Source organism: Heteronotia binoei, chromosome 12 (assembly GCF_032191835.1).
Source record: "Heteronotia binoei isolate CCM8104 ecotype False Entrance Well chromosome 12, APGP_CSIRO_Hbin_v1, whole genome shotgun sequence".
Taxonomy (NCBI): domain Eukaryota; kingdom Metazoa; phylum Chordata; class Lepidosauria; order Squamata; family Gekkonidae; genus Heteronotia; species Heteronotia binoei.
Window position 1 is genome coordinate 39,088,351 of NC_083234.1, and position 25,773 is coordinate 39,114,123.

The 25,773-nt window shown below is 43.5% G+C and overlaps 1 protein-coding gene across 4 annotated transcripts in view; it reads right to left on the bottom strand.

Annotated features, from left to right (window-relative positions):
* DPYSL2 (dihydropyrimidinase like 2) overlaps positions 1–25,773 on the bottom strand; it is a 106,827-nt gene that overhangs the window by 51,092 nt on the left and 29,962 nt on the right. For 2 of the 4 annotated variants that reach the window (XM_060251618.1, XM_060251619.1), the window contains exons 2-3: positions 15,551–15,639; positions 11,806–11,990 (exon numbers count right to left, since the gene is read on the bottom strand). In XM_060251618.1, coding sequence (XP_060107601.1) covers positions 11,806–11,990; positions 15,551–15,639 — 274 coding nt within the window. Of the gene's footprint in view, positions 1–11,805; positions 11,991–15,550; positions 15,640–24,303; positions 24,730–25,773 lie in introns of those variants that run through there. The other 2 variants (XM_060251620.1, XM_060251621.1) reach the window with 2 other exon arrangements.

Here is a 25,773-nt window from a genome sequence, read left to right on the forward strand (position 1 = left end):
CTTATTTGTGTTGAAAAAGAATCGTTTAGACTTGTATTGCAAGTAATAGTTCAGTAAAAATGTTTTAAAATGAAAGATAAAGATGGTCAAATACATGGAGAACTCTATACTTGCAGGTAGAACAAATTGGGTATTTTATTTGGAGGTAGAATTATAACTGATATATTTGTATTTTTCCCTTTTTCTGCTTTTCCCATCCTGCATATGCCCTTCCCCCCTTTTATGTATCTATAATTATGCTTCTTTTTGTAGTTAAAATTAAAAAATATATATAAAAATCAGAAGCAAAATGCATTGCTGAAAACTCCCTCTTCCACCAGCATTAACCATCGTTAAATGTTACATCAGCACCAATGTCACCCATGGTTAACACCTACCAGCTTCTCTTTTAACTGAGGTTTGCTAATCAGCTTCAAATCCTGGTTATGGGGGATCATGGTTAACCCAAACCATCGGTGACTTGGTGCTAACATAATCCTTGGCCCTGGCAAAGGCTTGAGTAGGGCAGGGGAGAGAAGCTAGGCTATGGAGCATGAAGTCACACCTCTTCCCTAAATTAAAACAGCCACCAGCATTACATCTCTACCAACTGTTAGAAATACACAAGGATTATTCTTCACTTAGGAGCTGTTTACAAGTTCAGTTCCTCCATCCAAGCAAAGCATAAAAAGTTTTTTTTCCTGGTTCTTAACTCGAATCATCACCAATCTAATTATTGGATCTAATGAAGATTAAGAAAATAGTACACACAATAAATGCAAAAGGAATTGGAGATGTAACAACTTGTTTACTTCTCCCTTGTACTTGAAACCAAGAAGCCAAGTGATGTCGCATTTCATTTCTGTCTACTAGATTCGATGCATGGCCTCTCCCATCCTCTTTTTTTTATAAAAAAGAAACTGGATGAAATTCAGGAGTGGGAAGGAAGGGGGGAAAACAGACGATGCATCCCTAGTCTAAGAATGTGATCATTGTACCACAGGGATCTCGTGGGCCCATGTTGCTCTCTTTGTAAGCCACTGGTTTTTTTTGTTTGCCTAATCAGTTCCAAAATACAAAATGAATAATAAAAAGTGGATCCAAAAATGTTAGACAATAAGGGGACTGTATCTCCAAAACAATAATTTGTTACTTTTTACAACTGCCAACACTGTAAAAATAGCCACACGGCAGAGAAAGCACAGATTGATTCTCACTCTTATAAGTGCTTTCCTATGCTTTCAATTAGGTTTTACATCTCTGGGGGCTACCAGGATAAAAATTAAGCCTAATGGGGGGGGGGACCATCAAGGAGTTAGGCAGTGTTTTTCAGGCCATCCCAGCAGCTGACGTATTAAAGAATGTAGGACTGTAAACAAATTAAAGTCATTTAAAAACCAAAGAGAATGCTTTGGAGGAGGAGCTGGTGATTTAACTTGCAGGCAGTGTTAAACCCACTCAGTAGTAAACAGAGTTGAACGGAGGAAGAGATGCAATAGGCCAGCCTTTGTGCAAGACTGCTTTGGTACACAGGAGCTGCTAGGAGCAAAAGCCCTGAGCTCCACCATGCCTTAGCACAAGCCACAGTCCTGAACTGCTGTTTCACTGGTTCTAGAGCAACACACTTTGGGAAGACTGCCCAGTAGAATGTGCTCCCAACCACCTCCCAGTCAGCCTGGAACAGATCCAGACATTTGTCCCAGGAACATGTATTCTGACTGGCAACTGTTCTTCAGGGCTTCCAACAGTGAAAAGTCTTTTCTAATATCATCTAACCTGAACCATTTAAGTAGAGATGCCAAGGAATGAACCTGGGGTCCTCTGTATGCAAACCAAGGGCTCTACCCCGGAGCCACAGCCCTTCACTTAAATTCAGATTTCTATGAAACCTATAAAGTTTCCTTATGCAAGAGTCAGACCATTAATCAATCTAGCCCTGTATCAATCTGTCTGGTAGGAGCTTTCCAGAGTCTCAGGCAGCAACAGATCTTTCCCTTCACCAGCAATGGGCTCAGCTACAAGCAACTGGATGGTCTGTAGAATATGACTGAAGACATACTTCATGGATGGTCAAAGCATTTTATATACACTGTCTGGAATAACAGGTGCACTTCCTTGTGGGAAAGGTTGTAGCTCAGTGCTAAAGCACCTCAGGAGATGGGAAAGATTCCTCCCTACCAACTCCCCTGAAGAACCACCACCAGTCAAAAAAATTGATGGACCAGTGGCTGGTTTGATATATAATACCTGCAGAGAAGCATGAACACTTCTGGGGCTAACAACAATAAATGTGCATTTATAAGCAGGCATTTTCCAGCAAAAAGTTTTTAAAAAGTTTTAAAAAAAATACTGTATGACCAGTATTACCAACCCCATATTACAGATTTTTTTTTGGGGGGGGGGGGTGGCAGGATGCTGAGGCTGAAAGAGATTGGCTTGCCTAAGGCCATGGCAAGGGCAAGATTCAAACAGAGTGGCTTCTCAACTTATAGCTCAATCTCTTAATCACTAGATAACATAGGTAACACCAGCAATGCAGTAACAATTCTTAGCAACTTGATCAACATGGCTCCACAATGCCAAAAGACAAATCTTTCTGAGTAGCTTCCACAACTATTCCACCATTTCCTACACAAAAGGTCGGTGGCGGGAGCTGATTATCTTAGCCAAAAAGAATTACAAGATTTCAGATTTATTGGGCACTTTGCCTTGCCTGCAGGAGCAGGAAGGAAGCCCTGGGCTGTTACCTAGCAACCATGTAATATGTTCTCAAATTAACTTCAGGGCTCAAGATGGTTGCTAGGCAACAGCGACCTCAAGGAAAGCTTCATGAGAAAGTGGGAAAGAGCAGACAAGAGGTGGTGGACAGCAAGGGAAAATGGAGTGGGTATCAAAAGCCTTCCATTGTGCATGGCACAAAAACTAGTAAACTGATAAAAGTAAAGTGGTTAAGAAAATAAGCTGTGACTCATGAGGTCACTAGTTCAAATCACATCTCAACCATAAACCTATTAGATGACCTTACACAAGCCAATACCTTTCAGTCTTCAGCTGCCTATGTACAAGAAAAGACTAAGACAAAGAAAAGACAGACATAAAGCAAAACAAGTGAAGGCTGGAAAAGAAAGAACCAAATTGTGCTAGGGACGGTTAATATGCAAAAGGAAAGTGCATTTTGCATGGCGATCCAAATTCCTCTAGATTGTCTACGACAAGGATATGGCACAAAGAAGCTCAAGCAGCTCCTTTTATAAGCAGGAAGACTATCATCCTTACTAGTCTTCTATTATGAAGGAAAACTACAATCGGGGCCATTCTATGGAATGTCAGGATTAAAATATTCTTGCACAAAGCGCATAACAGCGGTTGCTTCTTTTGAAAGGATGCCAAATCCTTCTCGTCAAACTCAGGAATGGGGGAGCAGGGAGAAATATCTAGGTCAGCCATCCAGATGCCTCTGTTGGGGGGGGGGGAAGGGAACTAATGGTAATGATGTCATTTCAACATTCATTATTTCTCAGCTAAGCACAGCATTCCACTGTCGTCCACAAGGCAGACTTCCTTTGAGCTTGCTCCCCTTTATTAATGATTACCATGCAAAAATGCATTCTGAACACACCACTTCCCTTCAGAATTTGATCCTTAAATATATCCAAGATCAGAAGAAAAAATTAAAAACTATCTCATGACCATTATTCTCATTCATATGTTTCATTTATAACTTTGTGCCACTTTTCTTCTTCATGTAACATCTTGAGATGTTCCTCATCCACAACGCCTCCATTCTCAGCCACCACAGTGTGTTCAATGACTGTAAGCAGTCTCAGTCAACAGTAAAGCCCATGGTGTGGCAGAAGACTGGGAGTCAGGCACTGAGATAACCCTGGTCTCCTTAAACCAGAAGAAGAAACCATTTTGGGGTTGACAGAAAGCCAGAAGGGAGTGGGAACTACTGACTTGTGTGTTCCATCTGCTGCCAGGCTCCAGGAGCTCCACCTCCTTACAGATGAGTTGATCCTTGAACTGTTTAAATATTTTATATGTACTTTCTTTTAAATGTTGTTTTAATGTCTCAAATGTCTGAATGTTGAAATGTTTGGTATTTGCTCCCCTAGGGACCCTATTTGAGTGGAAAAGCAGCAAAGAAATTATTTAAATAAATAAGTGTTGTATTATCATCAAATTACATCAATATTCACAACTGGTCTGGCCTATGTGAACAAGACAATCCAGGAAGATCAATGCTTCATATAGTGATGTATGGTTAAAGACCAATAATATAGGCTTAATGACTCCAGTTATTACCATTTCCCTCTCTCAACCAGATAATGGGATTAAGAGAAGCCAGTAAGAGGGTTCCATGTACAGAATTCCCAGATTTGGGGCCAGGTGAGAGAAAAGCAAAAAAAAAGGGAGGTCAAGAATTTGAAACTGCAAAGGACAGAGAAGGAATACAATACAGCCAGTGCAAAGATCCTCTTTTATGGGTGAAAGGAATGCTTCAACTATGGATCACGGATTTTAACAGCCCTGGCTTGTTGGTTTACGTATATAACTCCCCAAGGTAGGCACAGCCCTCATTTCGAAAGGAGCTGCACTTTGAAGTTCAGATCTAATTTTAATTTCAAAGCAAATCTCAGGGGTATCCAATTGCTTTCAGCCCAAGGCCATTATCTTTCCAAGTCCAAACTGTGGCTGTTACAAGATTCAGCAATAGACAGCACTGCCAATACAGGTTGGGAAATTCTTGGAGATCTGGGGTGGAGCCTGGGAAGAGACCTCAGCATGGTATAATAGTCCACCCTCCAAAGAAGCCATTTCCTCCAGGCGAACTGATGTTAGAAGTCTGCAGGATAAGCTGTAAGTCTGGGAGACCTTCAAGCCCCACCTGGAACTAGGCAACTCCACCAACTGATCATAAGGTCCTTGAGATACATACGCTTATATATGCGGCAAACAAGCTTAAGTCTCCATTACAGACCCAGTGAAATAAGACAAATTGTCTGTTATCTGCCCAGACGTGACACTATAATCTTTTTTAAAAAATACAACACTCCCCCTTTCAAAAGGCATTCCTCTCTTAACCCTTCCACCCCAGCAATCTTTACAGGAACGGAGGAGGAAGGCAGCAATATTTTATCATCTGTGGCCAGATGCAAAAAGAAAATCCAGCCTTGATGTAATGCAAAGAGAACAGCTGTTTCCTTCTGTGCTAATTGGCAAGCCCTCTACAGGCTCAGAGGACTAATACTTTCATCTTAGAAAGACCCCCAACGGGAATCCCTGTATTAAAGTGATGCATAAAATTACACCATCTAAAAAAACAACAATGGAAGTACTGGGGGGAGGCAGGAACCATGACAGAAACAAACACGGCCTTGTTTGCCTCACGTTAGCTGTGTTACCAGAGTCCCTACAAAGCACAACTGAATTGTGCACTGCTTTTTCAGCTGCCAATAGGAGCAACAAGGGTGGAAATCAATTTGGATTGGGGCACACCACCATGACAGAGGTCCCCTCCATGTGCACTATTTTGACTATTTCAACCATTTATATATATTTATGCCAATAAAGGCTTTGACTTGACTATTTCAGCCCCTGTGTCCCTCACCAGGGCTCCTATGTGCTCTGCGTGGGGGGTCAAGTACCCCATGCAGGAAAAATAGTGCAATGGTAAAGGGATGACACACCCTTCTTCCTCCTGTACCACTCACATTGTACTCAGGTCTTCCTCCAAAGAGCTCAGGGTGGTGTTCATGATTACCCCTTCTGCTTGCTACTTTATCTTCCCAACGACACTGTGAAGTAGGTTAGGCTTAGGCAGTATAGCCATGCCAAAGTAATCTAGTGGCCTTTATGCCACAGCAGGGATTAGAACCCAGATCTCCAAGTCCAACCACTACAGGGCTTTTTTTGTAGCAGGAAATCCTTTGCATATTCGGCCACACACCCCTAGTGTTGCCAATCCTCCTGGAGCTTACTGTAGGCCCTGTACTAATAGCCCTGGAAGCTCTTGGAGGATTGGCCACATCAGGGGTGTGTGGCCTGATATACAAAGGAGTTCCTACTACAAGAAAAGCCTTGGTAACAGCTATCAAGCAAAAATATTTTAATTCTAACATTCCTATAAGATACTGAGAGAGGTGTACTGTACATGGGTCTCCCTTTCCCATTATATCCTCACAACAACCCAGTGAGGTAGATTAGGCTGAGAGAAACTAGTACAAGGTCACCAAGCAAATGTCATGACCGAGCAGGAATCTGAATTTATATCTTCCAGATCCTAATCTGACACTGTAACCTCAATAGTATCCTGGCTGAGACTTAGCTCCATTTGCAGATGTCCAGACAAATAATACCCATTTAACTGCTAAAAGAAAATCCTTAAGCACTTTCCCCAAAAAATATAAACCATCTATTTTTACTTCTTCTCATGTTAAAGTTCGCTCACAAATACATTCAGTTCCCATTACCACACCAGAAGTTTCATTATTCCCTCTTTATCTTATAGCACCACAAAGATATTTTTAAAAATGCTGATAAGTCAAAATGAAGAAGTGAGCAGTGACTTATGGAAGCTCATAATCTACTACAAATTTTGTTAGTCTTTAAGGACTACTGGACTCTTTTCTACTAAAAATGCAGATTACTGGTATCTATTCACTATGGTATCGGGTTTTCTGTCAAGTTCAAAAGGCAGCCAACTCCCTAGTGTCTCTACTAGAAAGAGCTATAATTTGCAGTGATTTTAATTGCTCTGAAGTCTAATAAAGGAGAGGGTCATGCAATTCGATACACAGAAAGTCAACTGATTATTTCACTTGAGGATACAAGACACAGTGAAAAGAATGGATTTCCAGCTTGAATTTTCAAGTTCAAAGGGAATCATAAACAATGTGTTATGTTAGAATCTATATACTGTTAGTGACGTGTGGTCTCCATTTGCTAATACCTAAATCCACAGATCAGGGCCACAAAGACTCTAAACCAGGGGTGTCAAACCCATTTCTTACAAGGGCCAGACCTGACATAAATGAGACCTTGTCGGGCCAGGCCATGTGTGCCATAAAATGTAATGCCAGGTAGCAGAGATATAAACTTTATAAAGGACACAGACAAATACAGTTAAAATGTTGCATCTCTCCCATGTGATCGAGGGAGCTGGGCAAAGGAAACTCTGGCTCTTTCCCTCCCTCCCTCCCTACCCAGGGGATGAGGAGGGGGTGGAGTCTCAGCCAAAAGAAGGGAAAGGGGCTTGGCTCAGTAGCTGTGCTGTGTGATTGAGAGAGCCTGGAAAAGCAAGCTCTCCTTCCTCCCCAAGGGAGGAGCCTCAGTCAATGGAGAAAATAGAGGCTTTGCTCCGTAGCTCCAGTGCAATTGAGCAAGCCTGGCAAAGCAAGCTGTGGCACTGATGGAAGCAGGAGAGAGGGAGAAGGAAGCAGACTCACTCGCGGGCCTGATAGGAACCCTCTGGGGGCCTGATCTGGCCCCCGGGTCACATGTTTGACAATCCTGCTATAAACAGATATTTCTGCAAACTCAAGGAATCTCTAGATTTGCAGAAAAACTGACTTTTTAAAAAGTGAGGGGTTTAACTTCCCTCCAAAATAAAAAAGCATTCTCTGAACAAGTGCAAAAAATGCACCTACCTCAAGCGAAGCAGCAGATAAAACATACAGTTAGGTTCCAAATTATCAGTATATACATATAAATGCAGCCATCGTCTTCATAAATATATGACAACAGAGAAAAATGTAAGGTGATGTGCATCTGTATATATTTACGCAATTCCCTAATTAGACCCAGATTCTGAAAAAATAAACAAAACTTGCAACATTCTGGTAATAACGCGGGTACAATGATTTGCATATCTGCATACCTGGAAACCACAATGTTACTCTGTACAAAGTGCTAACATATGGATCTCGCCTATGAACTAATTTTGTTAGAATTCCAACTGTGTAGGAGTTTTTTGCATGACTTCACACATTTGATTTTTCTCCCTCTTTCTGCTAGATCTGCAGAAGCACAAGTAACTGGAAATTGTTAGCATATTATCAAGGTCTCAAAACGTGGCACCCACCAATTTTTCTGATACCTGCCAAGAGTTTTTAGAAAGTGGAAATGGATAGGTAGGGCTTTGGCCCAGCTGGCCTTTTGACTGACTGAGCAGATTAAAAAATTGCTTTTGACAATAACTCCTACCACAACACAAGGATCTTCACTGCATGACTAAAAAATAATAATAATTAAACAATATGTTCATTTTAAAAGGTATCCTGTTAAGCAGAGCTTCTGCCTCAACTGTCACTATTAGAGTTAGCTTGACCTCACTATCCGACATTTTTTGGTAACAGCCATCTTTCATGGCAGCCATTTTGTGGTTGGATCCACCTCTTGCAGCAGCCTTTCTGTGGCTAGATCTGCTTCTCTATCTGAATTCCAAACATGCCCACAGGCTAAGAAAGACTGACATCCCAAATATTAACCCAGAGGGAAAGGAGAGAATGAAGCATTGGAAAGATACTGCATAACTTGGGTCAGAAGGGAGTTTTGATCATACATCACTCCCAACCACAGAAAATAAAGGGGGCTTAAGCATGATGTCTATACTGGCAAGCTGTGGTTTGCAATCTGCTTAAATAAGGCAGAATCAAAAATCATGGCTTGAAGCAGGTTCACAAACCATAGTTTATGACGACAGCAGTTTAGCATGATTGGTGAACTGTCAAAATAAATTAATAAATAAAAAACAAATTACAAGATGGGTAGTCATGTTAGTACATCTGTAGAAGCAGAAAAGAGTCCAATAACACCTTAGACACTAACAAAATTTGTGGTAAGGAATGAACTTTCATTAGCCACTTCTCACTTCTTCAGACCATTTCTTCACGTCTAACAAACATGTTAGTTTTTTTCTTAACAAAAAACAATAGTAGAGCTGATAATATATACGTGGGCTAGATGGATGTAAGCTGCCTAATATAATTTAAACATTTTCCGTAGTTTAAACAATTGTTTTATTACATAAAATGTGCATCCCTAAACCAGTGTACAATGATCAATTTTTAATAACTGATTATTTTAGCAATATTTACAGATTTCAGGAACAGAAAAAGACACAGAACTTCTAGATAGTTTATTCAGAGTTTTGTATTCCATGACAAAATTTTAGAATGTCACCATTAAAAGAGAACTGAAATTATCATGACTGTAACATGCTATTCAAAGAAACAGATTCTGTCCAGAAGTATAATTTCTAAACCTCCTGCTTAGCAATATAGTCAGAAATAAATAAAACTGCGCTAAGCGCTAAGATTTTAACACCAGATCACAGTTTTTAAAAAAAACAAAACCAAAATCCTATATTCTTAAAATACAGTTTTATTTCTGCAATTTCCTGGGAAACACAGGCCACCCACTAAGGAACGTGCAGCTTTTTACTACAGATTTTGTTATTGTTGTTATAGGAATGCTATCATTTGCTGAACAGCTGACAGTCAAGTTTACAAAGGTGAAACCTTTCAAATTTTTGAACTCAGGAAGGTCTTATTCATTGTACTCTCAAACAGTAAAAATGTCTCCCATTCCTATGTTCTAAATAGGACGGAGGCACCGGTGTGAGCTTCCTACTGACACCATACATTAACTTCACAAGCAAGATGGAGCTCCACTTCCAAAACAGAGATGGCCAAGTGATACATGTTCAACCTTCACTTCCATGCCTTTGGTATGATTTGAAGGCATTATGAAAGAGCGAGGACTGAAATCTCTAGGCACTCCCTAAGCCTTAAGCGGCAAATATGGGGTTGGGAAACTGAGCTGCCATTTCTCAGCTATGAAAAGGGGGAGTGGCGCAATCTGTGGGAGAGAAGCAGTGAAAGGTGGGCGCTTCACCTTTGCTCCCTTCCCTGAAACCCCACCACCGCTGGGCTTCTCTTCACTCAGCGAACAAGCGAAAACAGCAGTTGAAGGAAAGGGCTCTCCTGCTTCTCTCTGGTGATCACTTCAACCCACCCGTGCACTTCACAGCTATGACCAGGGCTCCAAACCCAGGCAAGTTTGCCACTCAGTATGTAGATAAGCCTTCAGACCAAGAATCTGGCTTTTTTGGCGGCAGCTTTCATATTAAAAAGAGCCCCATGGTGCAGAGAGTTAAAGCTGCAGTACTGCAGTCCTAAGCTCTGCTCACGACCTGAGTTCGATTCCTGGTGGAAGCTGGGTTTTCAGGTAGCCGGCTCGAGGATGACTCAGCCTTCCATCCTTCCGAGGTCGGTAAAATGAGTACTCAGCTTGCTGGGGGGAAAGTGTAGATGACTGGGGAAGGCAATGGCAAACCACCCCGTAAAAAGTCTGCCATGAAAACGTTGTGAAAGCAATGTCACCCCAGAGTCGGAAATGACTGGTGCTTGCACAGGGGACTTTCCTTTCCCCTTCATATCAAAAGAAGCTTAAAACCTTCACCTTTAAGGAATCAAGACTGCCATCCCAAGTAAGTCTGCCTGGAAATAAATCCAACTATAATCAGTTAAACTTACTTAGAATATTTCTCCGCCACTTTCTGGCACAAAACCCTTAAGGCAGCCCCTTGCAAGCAGGGTGGAGGTTTGTCAGTATCTTCCAATGGGTCAGGAACTAGGGAAGTCTCCTATGGGCTATTAACATAGGAGGAACAGACATCTGGGTAGTTTCATTCCCTTACCTTCCCATTTCTCCTCAAGCACCTCTCCCTCTTGCTCCTCAGTTGCCTTCTCTGAATGCAAATCCCTCCCCAGTCTTCCAGTAAACCAGAAATAAAACACATTCACATTCCTCCTGAAACAGCCATGAAATATAGTGATATTTAAAAGAGTGGCGAAGAGTGATAAAGCTGCAGGACTGCAGTCTGAGCTCTCTGCTCAAGACCTGAGTTCGATCCCAGTGGAAGCTGGGTTCAGGTAGCCAGCTCAAGGTTCATTCAGCCTTCCACCCTTCTGAGGTTGGCAAAATGAGTACCCAGCTTGCTGGGGGGGGGGGGGGGAGAGTGTAGATGACTGGGAAAGGCAATGGCAAACCACCCTGTAAAAAAGTCTGCTGTGAAAACATTGTGATGCAACCTCACTCCAGAGTCAGAAACAACTGGTGCTTGCACAGGGGACTACCTTTACCATTTTAAAAGAGTTCCATCCTCCTTATTCCTATCACTCACAGACACACTCACATGCCCCCTCCCCCCCCAAAAAATATTGCCACTTATAAGTTACTATTACTCCATTGAACATGGAAAATATCGTACAGGGATTTTGGAGGGGAAACAACATGGAGTCTGCACTGAAGAGTCCCTCTTTTCTTCTACCATTGAGCTCCCCCTAGAAATTACCGCAATCTGAAACGGGAGGAAGAAACTCTTTAAAATGATTAAAGACCACCCTTTCTGAGGTAATCAACTCATATCTAGATTGTCCCATTTCAAACTGAGGTAAAGGGTCAACTAATTGCATTATCCTTCTTCGTATAAAATAACTTCTCACAAAAACATACACATCAAGGGACATCATTCTAAGCCCAGTTTCTTCTCAAAATTGGTAAGGTTTCATATGAAATAATCCTGTTTTGAAATATTTCATATGGAAGCATTCCATAATGCGAGCTGAGCTCCCACAAGGTACACGGAGTAGAACATCCCAGGCACAAGCCTTAATGAGAAGAGGCCATAATTTCACAGACTTGAGGCTTTATGTTTTCTGCTTGGAACCTTTAGCCTTTTAAAAGGCAACTTGAAAACAAATCCTTACTAGCCGGAAGAATTGCAGATCTATACATTTAGATTGGATGTACAGGTCTTACTGATCATGGTGGTGCCTCCAGCCACAGCAGCTTTTGTTCCTTGGAAGAAGTCATCTGCAGAGGTCATCCCTTGGTCAGGCATCTGGAAGCGAGTGTGAACATCAATGCCTCCAGGAATCACCATCCTTCCATGAGCTTCAATAGTTTTCACTCCTCCGGGCACAATGAGGTTCTCTCCAATTTGTCTGAGGAAGAAATTTTAAGCAGAGTCTGACACAAATGTCATAATGCACAGAGTCAAAGACACATCCAAGGATCTTAGCAGCCTACAGTCATAAGATGTGGTCCTCCCCTTCCCCTTGCTAGAATGTTCTAACAGTACTGCTAACCATATGGTCATGTGCTACAACTGAAACAGTCCATAATTTTATCCCTGTGGAATGGACAGAACAGTGGCATGTAATCAACTCATTCCCACCTTTGTCTCACCAACTGTTATTCTCATCATGGGAGCCACCCAATGGTCATGCTCACATCCATGACTACATAAACACAAACAGAGATGTCTTTGACCAGCTAAGAGCTATGGAAAATTACTATATAATACAAGGTTACAGAATCCCATGCTCTAGACCAAGAATAGGCAACCCCCAGCATATGTGCCAACAGTGGCACACCAGACATTTTGCTTGGCAACCAAGGCCAAACTCAGTCCAAACAAAAAACAGACACTGCCAGCACTACTGCTCCAGTGGTACAGCAGAAGGCAACAGGCACTTGGCTAAAAAAGACATTAAGCAAAAAAAAAATCACTTAGGAGGCTTCTATGCCACCTCTCCAGAGCGTGACTTGAGGCAACTTACAATTAAAGAATCTACTGTTTTGTTAACACATCATTTGCCATATGTCTCTGGCACAGAACCACAGAACTAGACTCTGCAGCCCAAATTACTAAACTCAAGACATCATTCATTGAATTCTTGTTTGTTCTCTGAACAAAGGCCTGAGATACTATGGTGGAATCAACTGGGATATGAGCAGTTCAGTGAGAAACTGATTACAGGAACCAGAAACATACATGGCCGTGATTTCTTCTAAGGCAAGATTTGGAGCTCTGTGTTGTTCTGCAATTACCTCTAAATTGCTTTGCAAACATTAGAGGTTAGATCTGTTCCACATGGAACTATACATTCCACATGCACAAAACCGAACCTGTGCATATGCTTGCTGCCAAGTCCCAACTGAGGACCAAAGGCAGCTCATATTTCAAGATATCATTAAAACATGGAAGCTGTCCATAGCACATTACAATCAATTACAAGCCTGCTGCTGAGTGCTCCATTTTGAATTTTGAGTTAAAGAACAGATGTGTCGAATGTATAGCCAAGCCAGGCACCAATCCAGGTGGAACTTCTGTCTGTTCTCTCCCCTCCCTGAAGAATTTTAGTCCTAGGAAATCTGGAATATGTTTTAATATGACAGAAAGTATGTACAGCAAGGAACGGACTCCAAGTTAAACCCCTGCGCAGTTTGGAGGGGGTGGAGTTGTTCAACTGACTTCAACTGGAAGTGGTGTGGGGTCAGAGTCTCAAGCTGAGAATGTAAGGGCTTCACATTAAGAGTTGGTTCACACCAATTACGGGGCAATGGCACCCCATTACTCATTTCACCAGCAGAATTTTTTTAAACACACTCAAATAGTTTGAAGAAGACCATACTTAAGGAGTCTGAATAAGGCAGAGACAGGCAACAGCAAACCACCTCTGAACATTTGTTGCCTAGAAAACCCAATGGAGGCAGGTCACTATAAGTCAGCTGTGATTTGTCAGCACTTTCCACCAGCATAGAAGACAGGTAAAGAGACACAGGACAATTAGGAACTATCTCCAACCAATTCATGTCAATAAGTAGAGTGGGGCTCTGATGGCGCTTTAGCATCCAGGCCATGCTGCACCATACAGTAGTTTGTGTTTCAAGGAGCCATCTCCACAGACTTTTTACAAACCACCCATATATGCACTGAATCAAAGTGCACAGGGGAACAGTAGGAACAAATGGATGGACCTGCACCCTGCCTATATGCAATCAGACTCCTGAACATGGTGTCTATGCATGAAAAGCATGCATACAGGCTCAGTCCCTGTGGTCACAAGCACTGTTTGTCTTTCCTTATCATAAGCGAATGCTTATAAGTACATTTTCTCCGAGTGAAGGCGCTGTGTTCATGTGTTGGTGTAGGCAAAGGATGAGGCAAGAATGCTTGTGTCTGTGCCTCTTCAATGTGAACACAGGCTATGAGTAGAGATTTCATGTTTGCATGCACTGCACATGGAAACTGTTCTTCTGTCAGCAAGCTGGCCCCATTACTTTCCAAAATCATGGGGCCACCTGATACACTACCCTGGACTTCCAGGATTAGAACCTCAGATAGGCAGCAGCTCCAAGGACGGACAGATTTGGGTCAAGACAAGGCCACTGGCCATTTTTTATTTACTTCATATGGTCCAGGGGGAGGCACTAAAATGGGAGATATTAAGGGGGGGGGGAGAACAGACGAGATAAAGTCTTTCTCTGGTCCAATCCATACTGATCTCCTGATAGCTTTTCTTTTTTAAATGGCCAAATCACACATCTGGAGTTCTAATCATGGCACTTTGGGATGAAGTGTACTTTGGCCTTTAAAAAGAAAACAAGCAAAGGGGCACTATGAGCGAGAGTGGAGATTTTTCTCATACATGATCCTCTGAAATTATTATTTTAATTTGTTTCTCATTTTGTGTACTTTCTGCAGGTGTCATTTTAGTATACAAATGAATACCCACAAAGAAAGTTAAGCCAGGATAGTGCAGACTGAGCGGTTGGTTTTACAGAAAACTCTTGAGCTTTTATTTTTTTTAAAAGAGGGGGAGAGAGAGACTCAGACCCTCTGCTTAAAATGAAGAAGAAAAAAACACTGGAAAGCATAGTCACTGGTGGGGCTTTCCCAGCTACTAGGAAATATTCAGTTAGTAGCCAAGCCTCAAGAATCCTGCCTGCACTTCTTAAGGAATGTGTTTTGATCATAAGCAGCACTGACTCAAAGCACTTACTGGTGTTATGGTCTTCCCATTGATTATGGTACCATCTCTTTATATGTGAAGATGGGAGTAAGATCTCATCATGCCTAAAGGCCAGTTTATTGACTGACTAGTGATATCATACAAACAGCATTTAGTCAAGTATGCACAGGAGACAATCAGGAAAAGGAACCCACAGCCTCATCCATTATCATTCCCAGTCACCCATTCCATGGGAAGAAATCACAGAGTAGAACAAGTAAATATCACAACAGAATTCACGAAACTTAAGGAGATGGCCTCATTGGCAGGGCTTTTTTCTTTAGTAGGAACACACAGTTGCAGCTGGCTTGGTGTCATGGGGTGTGGTGTAATATGCAAATGAGTTCCTGCTGGGCTTTTTCCACACTGCTCATTGGGCTGTTAAGAAGGACCTGGTAACAACTGTCCCATACAGAAACCCTAAGTATCTCCATCAGCATTTACAGAATGATTGTATGCAGGTTTACTCTGCTCTGCTAAATTCATTAGAATTTACCAGTCACAACAGAAGTACAAACCTTAAAACTGTCTTTCTTTCACATGTCTCCAGTGCTCACAATAATAAGCTCTGGATATCAGGTTGGGGTTTTTTCTGTCCCTTGCTATGCAAACTGAAATATCTTTTGCAGTGCAATTGATTTTGTTTTTTAAAAAAAATCCCCACATCCTACCCCTCTACAAAAAACAAAATGACACTGGATACTTACTTTATCAACCCATCTTCCATGTAAATGTCTGCATAAAAAGACTGGTCATCGTTAACTATTTTACCACCCTTGATCAAAAGGCGATCACTCTGAAACAAAGAGAACATCATACAATACATAATTATTGTGCAAGGAAGCTGACAGTGTGCAGTGCCAGATAAAAAGAAGAGGCGGGAGGGTGGGGTGGGGGGACTCTGAAATTCAAAGGGTGTTCCACATAAACAAGTCAAGCACAGTACTTTCAACTGAAAAGATGAAATGGTACTTCAGAACTGAAGGCAAATGCCTTTCATCATACTAACTGTCAATAAAGCAGAAATAAAAGCACATCCTCTGCTTCTTAAAATTAGGAGTTTGTATTTTACCTCATTTGTTGATTTGATTTTAGCAACCTATTTCTGTCACCAATTAAAATAAAAACCGTTCAAAGGATCAGCCACTGAAAAGCTGCAAACACTGTTGTCAGTGAGGCAAGCTAATGGTTTTTCATAAAGAATTATTTTTAAACTCCATTGTAGGCCTAACTTCCTAAAAGACACCCACAGAAAGTTAAAGTCACTACTTGGCTTATTTAGAGACAACTGCAGTCAGGGAAACTGACCAGAAGTCTGTTGCCATGGGATTCACAATACAAACAAGTCCTTTCTGTTCAATTCTAGTACAGTTCCAATTCAGTGGATGCCTTCTCCACCTATTTTATGGGCACTCCAAGAAAAATAAATTTACATTCACTTGTTAAGCCGAAGCTCCAAAATTTAGGCTATTACATTTCACCCAGATGAACATGTTATTTAGGTAAAACAAGAAACTGAAATTTCTATAGGAAAGCAGCCACCAAACTGCCTTCACAGCAAATACTTGAGCAGGGATGGTTAAAGGGAAACGTTTGTGACTACTGTAAACTGTCTCATTACAGGAAAAGTGCATATTTATGCATTACATTTAGATTCCTCTTTACTCCCATCTTGGAACACTAGGAGGTCTCCCGCTTAGACAATGAGCAGACCCAAAACAGACAGGCATACTAAAACATTTTCCAGGTTGCTATAAACAGCCATTTAAAAAGGGAGAGGGGGATCCAGTTCTAAAGGAGGGTAATAGCTTTGTGGCACAGCACATCTTTTATTATCTTTTGCTCCCAAATTCAATCCCAGTCAACAAATGTGAAGAAAGGTGTTTCTCTTCTTTAGACTGGGGAGAGCTACTGCTAGTCAGAGAGATGTTACTGGGCTAGTTAGACCAATGGTACAGCAGCAGAATGTATCCAACACCCACACAGCTCTATGGAAGAGGGTAAGAGAAAGTCACTGGCCCAAGAATGCTCAGCAATCTTCATGGTCTGAAGCTAGGTCTTTCCAGCCTCAAACTCTATCCACCACATCTCATTGGCTCTTGCAAAGTCATTGGCCCTTTTCACACTTACTAGTGGAAACCGGAAGGGAATCAGTATTGTGCCGCCTTGCAGTAATCCGAGACAGGGATGGGAGTTTTCAGAAACATGGTTTTTTTCCCGGTAGGGTTCCATGATTGAAGCAAGCCATTTCACACTGTTCCGCTTTTATCTCACTTCCACCCGCACCAGCCGTTTTCGCACCCTTTTCTGCCCACCGGTGCGCGATCTCAGGCTTTTTATTTTTTTGGAACATCTTTTAAGATTGCTATAGCAACGTCTCACAACAGCACCACCATAGGGATAGCTGGGCTCCATTGAGATGCCAGAGATTGCCGCCGCTGAAACTTGGTAACAGGTGCCCCATTGGATACACAGTTCAAGCGGGAGATCAGGGCACCAGGCACTGGTCTGTCACCTGTTGCTATCACTTCCATGCCCACACAGAAGTCAGGGGAATGTGATTGGTTTGTGAGTGACTCTGAGGCACATTTTTTGGGGGGGGGAGGGGGCTGTTGCCACCTGGAGAGGGGTTGCCCATAGGGCAGCAGGTTTTGGTGGGAGAACAGACCAACAGTGATTGGTGAGACAGATGTTGCTAACTCAGCCTGATGTGCACCCATCCATGCACACAGTCCTGCCATGGTCTGATGGCTGATCACCCAGAAAGGTGATGGCAGACAGCCTTATTGACTTAACGCTTCCTTCCCCCTTCAGTATTCTATGAAGCTCCTTATAAAAGGGGCATGTGACTTTTTTTATTTCCAGGATTGGAATTATGTGCAATTACCCACCTATATTCTGCTCTGACTTTTGGTTTTACTCCTACATTCCTCTGCTGTCCTGTCATGGCCATGTTTGGCAATCTCAGCTGAGACTTTTTGATAGCAAGCATAATTCCTATGGGATGTCTGCAGAGCTTCTTGGATTTCATCATCTCCTCATACTGCTAGGAGATCCAGAATCTCCTGCTCACTCCAAACTACACCTCTTGACCCACTCATCCTCCTCACAATTCCTGAAAAACCACTCACCAATCTATTACACCAGACAATCCGCTCACCAACTACAACCCACATAAATCTGTGGCTTCCCCCCCTGACAGTTATACCTACTGCAGCTTGGCACAAGTCACTTTCCAGCCAATAGCCTGTGGGCATGGATGGGTGCACATCAAGCTGAGTTAGCAACATCTGTCTCACCAACAAACCAATCAGAGTCACCTACAAACCAATCATATTCCCCTGACTCACGTGTGAGCATGGAAGTGATAGTAATTTCAACCCAGAAGGAAGTGTTGAAAACTGGAAGAAGCTGCTCTTTGTTAGTAACGACTCAGACATGCCTCACTACCGGGACAGCCGCGGGACTGTGTGAAAAGGTGACCGTATTCCGGTAGCAGCCAGTTACTGAGTCGGGTCTGTCTGAAATGCCAGCAGAAACCCATTACTGTTCAGTAACTGACCAGCTTCCATACCGGAATACTTAGGCTGTGTGAAAAAGCTCATACAGATGAGGGATAAACATCCCTCAGGAACCTCATCTATCCAAAATATGCTAAGGCCCATATCTGTAAGGCTGCTTGCAGTAGCATAATAAAAATAACTGAAATATCAGGGTCAGAAAAAACCTTCAGCCTAGAGATATACCAAAAATTCAGCAATGCTTAATCCCTAAAATGAGAGATGCCTAGCCCTCAAAGCCCCTTTTCCTCACTTTGAAACCCTGTCTCATCCCAAACATGCAGGACCTTGGTTAGCAACTAGTTGCTTTAGCAGTACAGGGTCTACGACCAAATCAAATGACCCTTGAAAGGTCAAGAACTTCAACTGTGCCCACTGACAGAGTATTATGACTGAGACACAGGCAGAGGACACTATGCTTTCAGGCAGGCTCAGCAACAACCTAGGCTTTGAAGAAGCATTCCCCTTCTACACGCCTCAATCACACAAGCAAAGGGGGCTCTAACCTTTCACTCATCCACATGAGTAGTCCCCATCCAAGTTTTTCCTGTACTCACGCTCCTCAGCCCCGTTTGCCAGAGTTTGCTCTTTCAGTACCTTGCAGAGAACTGGGCTCTTTGCTGTTTGAGGCCTGGCTCCCACCAAGACACTAAACATGCTTCATGCAAGGACTCAGTGAATGAATGCCACTCCAGCCCCTCTTCACCCCCAGAATTTCCCTCCATGAACAAAATCTAATTTGTCAGGAAGAAGAACAATAGTCTACAATCGTTTTCTCTGATATGCTACATTATATGCAAGTTTCATTTGGGGGCAGGGGAGGGATCAGGAAAGGCATTCAGTTGTACAAGTCATCACATAGCCTGAAATGGCATGACCCAGAGATAAGTTTACTACCTCAGTGAGGCCTGAATGAAGTGGCTTAAAGAGGCCTCAGATCTTGGGTTTATGCAGTGTGCAGATTATTCTGGTTGACCACCTGGGAAATTGTGAAGGGAAGCTGCAGATATGAATCTCTGTGCCTATCCATAGGATAGCATAGGAAAGTCATCCCTGAAATCATAACATCTGTAACGCAAAACTGAGCCTTGACATTCAAATAGCTACAGGAGCTAGATCTTGGTCCCAATGGGACTTATTTTGATCTCAAACTTTGTCCAAAAGCTCAAGGCTCTCCTTTCCTCCGTCGGATCTCTTAAAAACCCTTACAGCGAGTGGCTGGCTTGAATTTACGCATAACACTCTGGGTTTTATGTAACATCCTTTTTTTAAGTTGATATCAACCATTAGATATTGTCATGCCTAAGCCCTGACATACCTCCTAGTTTCCCTCCTGCTGTGCTAACTTTTGTTGTTCATAAGGAAGAAAATATAAAAGAGACATTTGTAATGCAAATTGGCTTTCTGGACAATACAGATTTTACATTCACAAGTCAAACCTCAGAGCCTCACATATGAAAATGTCCTTAAAATTGAGGAAATAAGTGCATATGGTAGGCAGTATACTTTCTTGCTTCTCAGGAAAACCAGCTCATAATATGGTTAGCAATTATTACTTCCTTTAAAGGTCTTAAACTGCAGACAGAAGAATGTCAGAATTCTGTAAGGCTCATTCTAGGAGCTTCCCAATAATATAGCTAGACCACAGAAGGGGGTATTAATGGCACATCAATAACAAGGGCACACTGTGTCTAATGCTGTATACTTGGATACAACATAAAGGCTTCATAGCAATCATCTTTTTTAAAAATAACTCAAACATACAGCAGAACTACCAGGAAGAAAGAGAAAGAACCCAGAACACCCTTTTCTCTGCATTCCACACAAAGCAGCCTTATACAGATTCAGATAATTTGCCTAAAGTCAGTGTACTTTGATGGGCCAAAGCTCCCCCAGGTCTCCAGCTCTCCAGAGCCAACATCTACTGTTTCTTTTAACTGGAATGCTTGGGATTGAACTTGGGACCTTCTGCATGCAACACCAATGCTCTATCACTAAGCCACAGACCCTCCACAAATCCCAGCACACGACCACAATGTCATATAATATACTAATGGAAAGAATGCTCTATACCAGGGGTGGCAAACATGTGACCCAAGGGCTGGATCAGGCCCCTAGAGGGGTCCTATTAGGCCCCCCGAGCAACTGGCTGTCATCTACTTCCTTTTCCCTTTCTCTTGCTTCCTTCTGCATTGCTTGCTTTGCCAGGTTTGCTCAATCACACAGGAGCTATGGAGCAAAGTCTCTATTTTCTCCTTTGGCTGAGGCTCCCCCCCTTGGGGAGAAAGCTTGCTTTTGATCCAAGCCTGTCTTCTTTCTATTGGCTGAGGTTCCTCCGAGCAAGAGTTATCAGTTATCAGAGAATGTTAAATAAACAAAATATTGCAAGAGTGTTTTTAGCATGTTTTAAGTTTTTTTAAAAAAATCTTTAATTGTGTTTGTCTGTGTCCTTGCATTACATTTTATGACACACATGGCCCAGCCTCACGAAGTCCCATTTATTTCAGATCCAGCCCTTGTAACAAATGAGTTGGGCACCTCTGCTCTATACTCTTAAAATCAAGTGAACTCCCAACTCATGCGCAGATCTTTGCCATGGAATTGGTACCCATTCTCTCAACAGGCCAATTTCCTGTACAAGATGTACAAGATCAGCTCCCACCCAAGTGGGAAGGACACTGAAACATCACCCCAACTATATGGGACAGCCTCACAAAAAAAGCAGTTTCCACACAGCTGGATATCAGTATTACACAATAAATGCTTCTCATTTATATAGTGCTGCCTGTATTCCAAATGCTTCCTTCATTTTATTAGATAATTTTGCAACAACCCTGCAAGGTTGGCATAAACCATTTTAAAAGTTTATGGCAAAGGTTAGAGTTGAACAAGGGACCACGTGGATCACAGTTCATTCTTTTGGTTCTTAGGCCAGAATGAAGAGATTATTAAAAAGGGGCAAAACTGGGAATGAGCAGAAAGACCAAATGGACAGGGCCACGCCAGAGGATCAGGCGCATAGTTTTCATTACTAAGGAATAGCAAACTGAATACTCTCTGCACAAGGAACTGCAACAGTCCTATATGGCAGGCCATCCAGCTGTCAGAAGATGACAGAATTGCTTTCCTAAAATCATCTCAAAAGTTGGGTATGTGTATGTACTGCATCATATTTGGGACATATTTATGACAAGCAAGGATAAAAATGTGCAGAGCAAATGATCATGCAAATGAGCTGTCTCGACTTGCTTTACTTAAGCTGCATCTCCAGCATACAAATAAAGTCCCCTTGAACTGACTTCCAAGTAAATACTTTGAAGATGAAGCTTATTCTACAGATACCTCTGAGCTCTGGCACTTCTGCATTGTCCTGGATACATGCTACTAATCTGGATTACGAAGGATACAGTACAATCCTCAGCAGAGTTACATTCTTCTAAACCCATTCAAGTCCACAGGCTTAAAAGGATGTAACTCTGTTTAGGATTGCTCTGTTTATGGGTGCTGGTACAGTGAAACTTGCCACATTTCAAGTCTAGATCACTGGTCTTCTTCAATTGCTAGCTTGTAACCTGCGACTAAATGACGACTTTGGAAAAAGCAGGTTGCATCTGCAGCACCAGTATAATATTTTGGAAAGCAGCCAAGACAGAGGCAGGAAAAGGGATAAGTAAAACAAAGAGAGAGAGAGAGACTGATCTAGACAAAATACTGTCAAGGGGAAATATGTATACACAAGTATAAGCACACCCACATACCACAAATTACAGTTAGAGGCAATAAGTCTGGAAGGGTGAAGGTTACCAGGCAAGATTGACTTCAACCTCCATGCTGGCTTTACAGTTCCCCAATTCTGTTGTTGGTTAGACTGAGAAATGCTGCTGATAGCAAATTAGCATATGTGCTAAATCACGTGCTTTCTTCCTTTCTATTGTTGTAACTCCATTAACCCTGTAGCGTTTTTTTTTCCTAATATACACACCAAAACTGAACCTAATAACATTCTCATCCACTCCCTCCCATTTTGTCTTACCATATTACTACAGTCACTCCTATACATACAAGACATTTTTGGGCGAGGAAAAAAAAGGGGGGGGGGAATCAATACACCACACATCATATGACTGAAGGCCTGCATTACTGTCAACCAGCTAGAGGCCAACCATTTGCAAATGTTTGCCACCTTTTTTTTAATGTCTCCTTATCTGGAATTGCAGAGAAAATGCTAATTTACAGAGATTCCACATCCTATGCCAGATAGCGAGCCTGTAGCAGCAAAATAAAACAGGAGTCCAGCAGCACCTTAAAAGCTAAATTTATACTCATATTTAAGGCGCCAATGGACTCCTGTTTTATTCTACATATTATGTCAATCTGTGGAATTAAGTGGACTGTATCAAGATTGCTCTCTATGCTAGCTAGCCATTTCAGCTGCTTCTCAAAAATCTATTCATAAGAAGCAGCACTCGACTTCCAAATACTACACAAGAGACTCACAATGACAGATGTGCCCTGGGCGTGTCTCGCTGTCATATAGGTAAAGAAAATGAAAGTGAGGATGCTTAATGACAAATAACATTCATATAACAAGCAGCGTTTCCTATGAAGATGTATGATGCCAGCTCCGAGGGGCTCGTAAATGGGGCAACTCTGCTGCATCCGAGGATGTTTCCATGACAGCCCCAGTCCCTCAATAATGAATGTGAGACTTTACGTAACTGTTCCCTTTCTCTTCCCTTAGGATTCCCTGCAGGGACAGAGAGAGGGGAAATGCCGAACTGTAAGACAAATCCTTCCAGAGGAGAAATAAATGCTATTTTGTCTTAACCGGGCTGGAAGAAAGAAGGGCGGGGGCACTAAGCAGGGCTCTCTTGTACCACTAAAGAATCATTTCTGCCCTTCCTTCCCCTCATCATTGCTTTTTTTCCCCTGGCTGGGGGAAGGAGATGGAAGATGGAGAAACCCCCATCTGCTCCTCTCGCCTGAGCTGCGCCATTACCTCCTGGAAGAAAACCCACACACCCCAGCCTTGTCGCTTGCATGAAGCCCCACTCGCAAAGCTTTCTTTGTATGAGTAAAGGGGGTGGGAAAGAGAGCCGCCATCACATCAGGAAAGGGGGGGGGATCCAACAGCCCAGCCAAGCCCTCCACTCCCCCCCTTCCACTTCACACACACCCATTGAGGCACCGGGGGAGGGGGTGGCTGTGAGTGGCAGCGCGCGACCCACACGCCTGATGTCCGCCCTAGCCACTTTCAGCGCAAACCCGGATTGTGTTTCGTGTGTCTGCTACCCATGCACAGTCCACAATCCCACCTGCCCTCCATCATCCCCCTGACACAGATCACCTACCCCCACCGTGCCCCCCCCCCCGCACCACCACCAGCAGACCCCAAACAGAACGGGCTGCAAAGTAAGCGTCGGTTTGTTTAAGCAGCTCAGCTCCTTAAGAGCGTCACAGGCGTTAAGCCCGGGCTCCTGAAACAGCCGCGTCAGATCCCGCTGGCGTGGGACGGCTCGCTCTCCCGTCTATTCTGCCAGCCGCGTCTCTTAAAAATCTGCCGTCTTTCCCCAACAAGATCCGAGGCGGCGAGCGAGCAATGCATCTCTACGGCCGCAAACAACACCGAGAGAAAGGCGGGAGACTTCAGATGGGTAGCCGCTAGGGCAACTTCAAAGCAACCATTGTTCCGCCTCTTGCAACAATGTGAGCACTTTTTTTTTTTCTTAAATCGCGGGTTTACCAAAAGCAATATCGGCGCGATTGTTCTCCCGATCGCAAGAGCCCGCACGCTTTTTTTTCCCCCTCGCCACTTGGCACACAAAGGGCTTGATCCCCATCCGCCGCTCCCCAACCCCACCCCCGACTGCATTATTTGCAAGCGTTTCTTCGCAACTCACCGTGATGCGTGGAATATTTTTCTTCCCCTGATAAGACATCTCTTTCTCGGGAAACTCCCACGCAAACCAACAACGGCTTTCTGGATTCTACTCTTTGCAAAAAAAAAAAAAAATTAAAACGGCGGCTTTCTTTTTTTAAAAAAAAACCAAACAAACGTTTTAAAAGCCACTAACTGCACGATTCTTTTCTTTAAAAGCAGCTAAAGACGAAGAGCACTTTTTGCAAAAGGAAAAAAAAATAATAAAAGGACCTGCAAAGACTGCTAGCTGCGGGGGGAAAGCAGGAACGGGCGGGGAAACGCGATCCCCGTGCGTTGCCTTTTCTTCCCTCTGCTCCAAACCCAACCCAGTCTTCAGGCAAGAGAGGAGGAGGGAAGAGGCAGATAGAATCCTACAGCAATCAAAGCCCAGGCACAAGGAAGCTCCGGCAGCGCATGCGCGCCCAGCCACGCCCATGCCTTCCACAGAGCGGGCCACCTTGCTTGGAGCCGGATTGGCTGCGGCCCACCGTGGTATGCAAATAAAGGCCGGCCGCGAGCAAATGGGAGGCGAGCAGAGCGGTAACATGTAAAGTGGCGCAATGAGGGAGCCACTCAGCGCGGCCTGCAGCCTTAAGGGGGGGCTTGGCCGTCCGCGGGAAGAACAGAGATTCACAGTCGGTTGCCGCTTCTACCATCATTGGGGGATGCAGCGAGAGAAGAAGGCTGCGGTGTGGGTCGGCAGCGATCCGGGAGGCGGGGTTTCCCCTCCATCTCCCGGCCATGGATGCTGCCAAGTCTCTGCTGTGGGGACTTTTTCTCCCTTGACTCCAACAAAAAATGGGTTCAATTCCCAGCTCCCCGATCTGTCCCTGCACATCTCCGGGCAGTGCGGTCTGATCTGCACTGGTTTGAATGGGTTCCCTGGTCCGCTGGAAAGGGGAGGGGGGGAGAATACGCAATCTTGCAGAGAACTTGCTGCCTGCTTCCCAGCGGCTGTCCACGCCCTTTTCCCCCTTTCTTGTTCTTTTTTTTTGCCAGCCAGACGCGTCTCTTCTATTTTCTCGTCTGCTGCTGGGAGTTGGGTGGGTGGGGAAGCCACGGCTCCAGTAGCTGGGCTGGTTGGCAGGGGCAGCTGCGGGGCGGAGGAGCAGGGAAGAGGGCGGGTTGCCTTTGCAGCAGGAGCGGCGCAGACAGAATAAAGGAGGGGGCCGAGAAGGGGCTCGGCTCGCTTGGCTAAGGAACGGTTGGTTCCACCTACGTAGATGCCGACTGGTTGTATTGTACCTTGCCTTGCGACCAAAACCATTGGCTCCCATTGCAGCAGCTGAAAACCAAAACAGATATTGCTTAAAATATCAACAAAAAGGTGCTCATAGTGGAATTGCTCAGCAAACATGATCCCAGGGGTTTCTGGTTGCTTTCTTGTCTCCCTCTGGCATCCCCGACTGCAGTTGGCAAGTGGAAGAAGAGGATGGTCAGTTGGAACTCC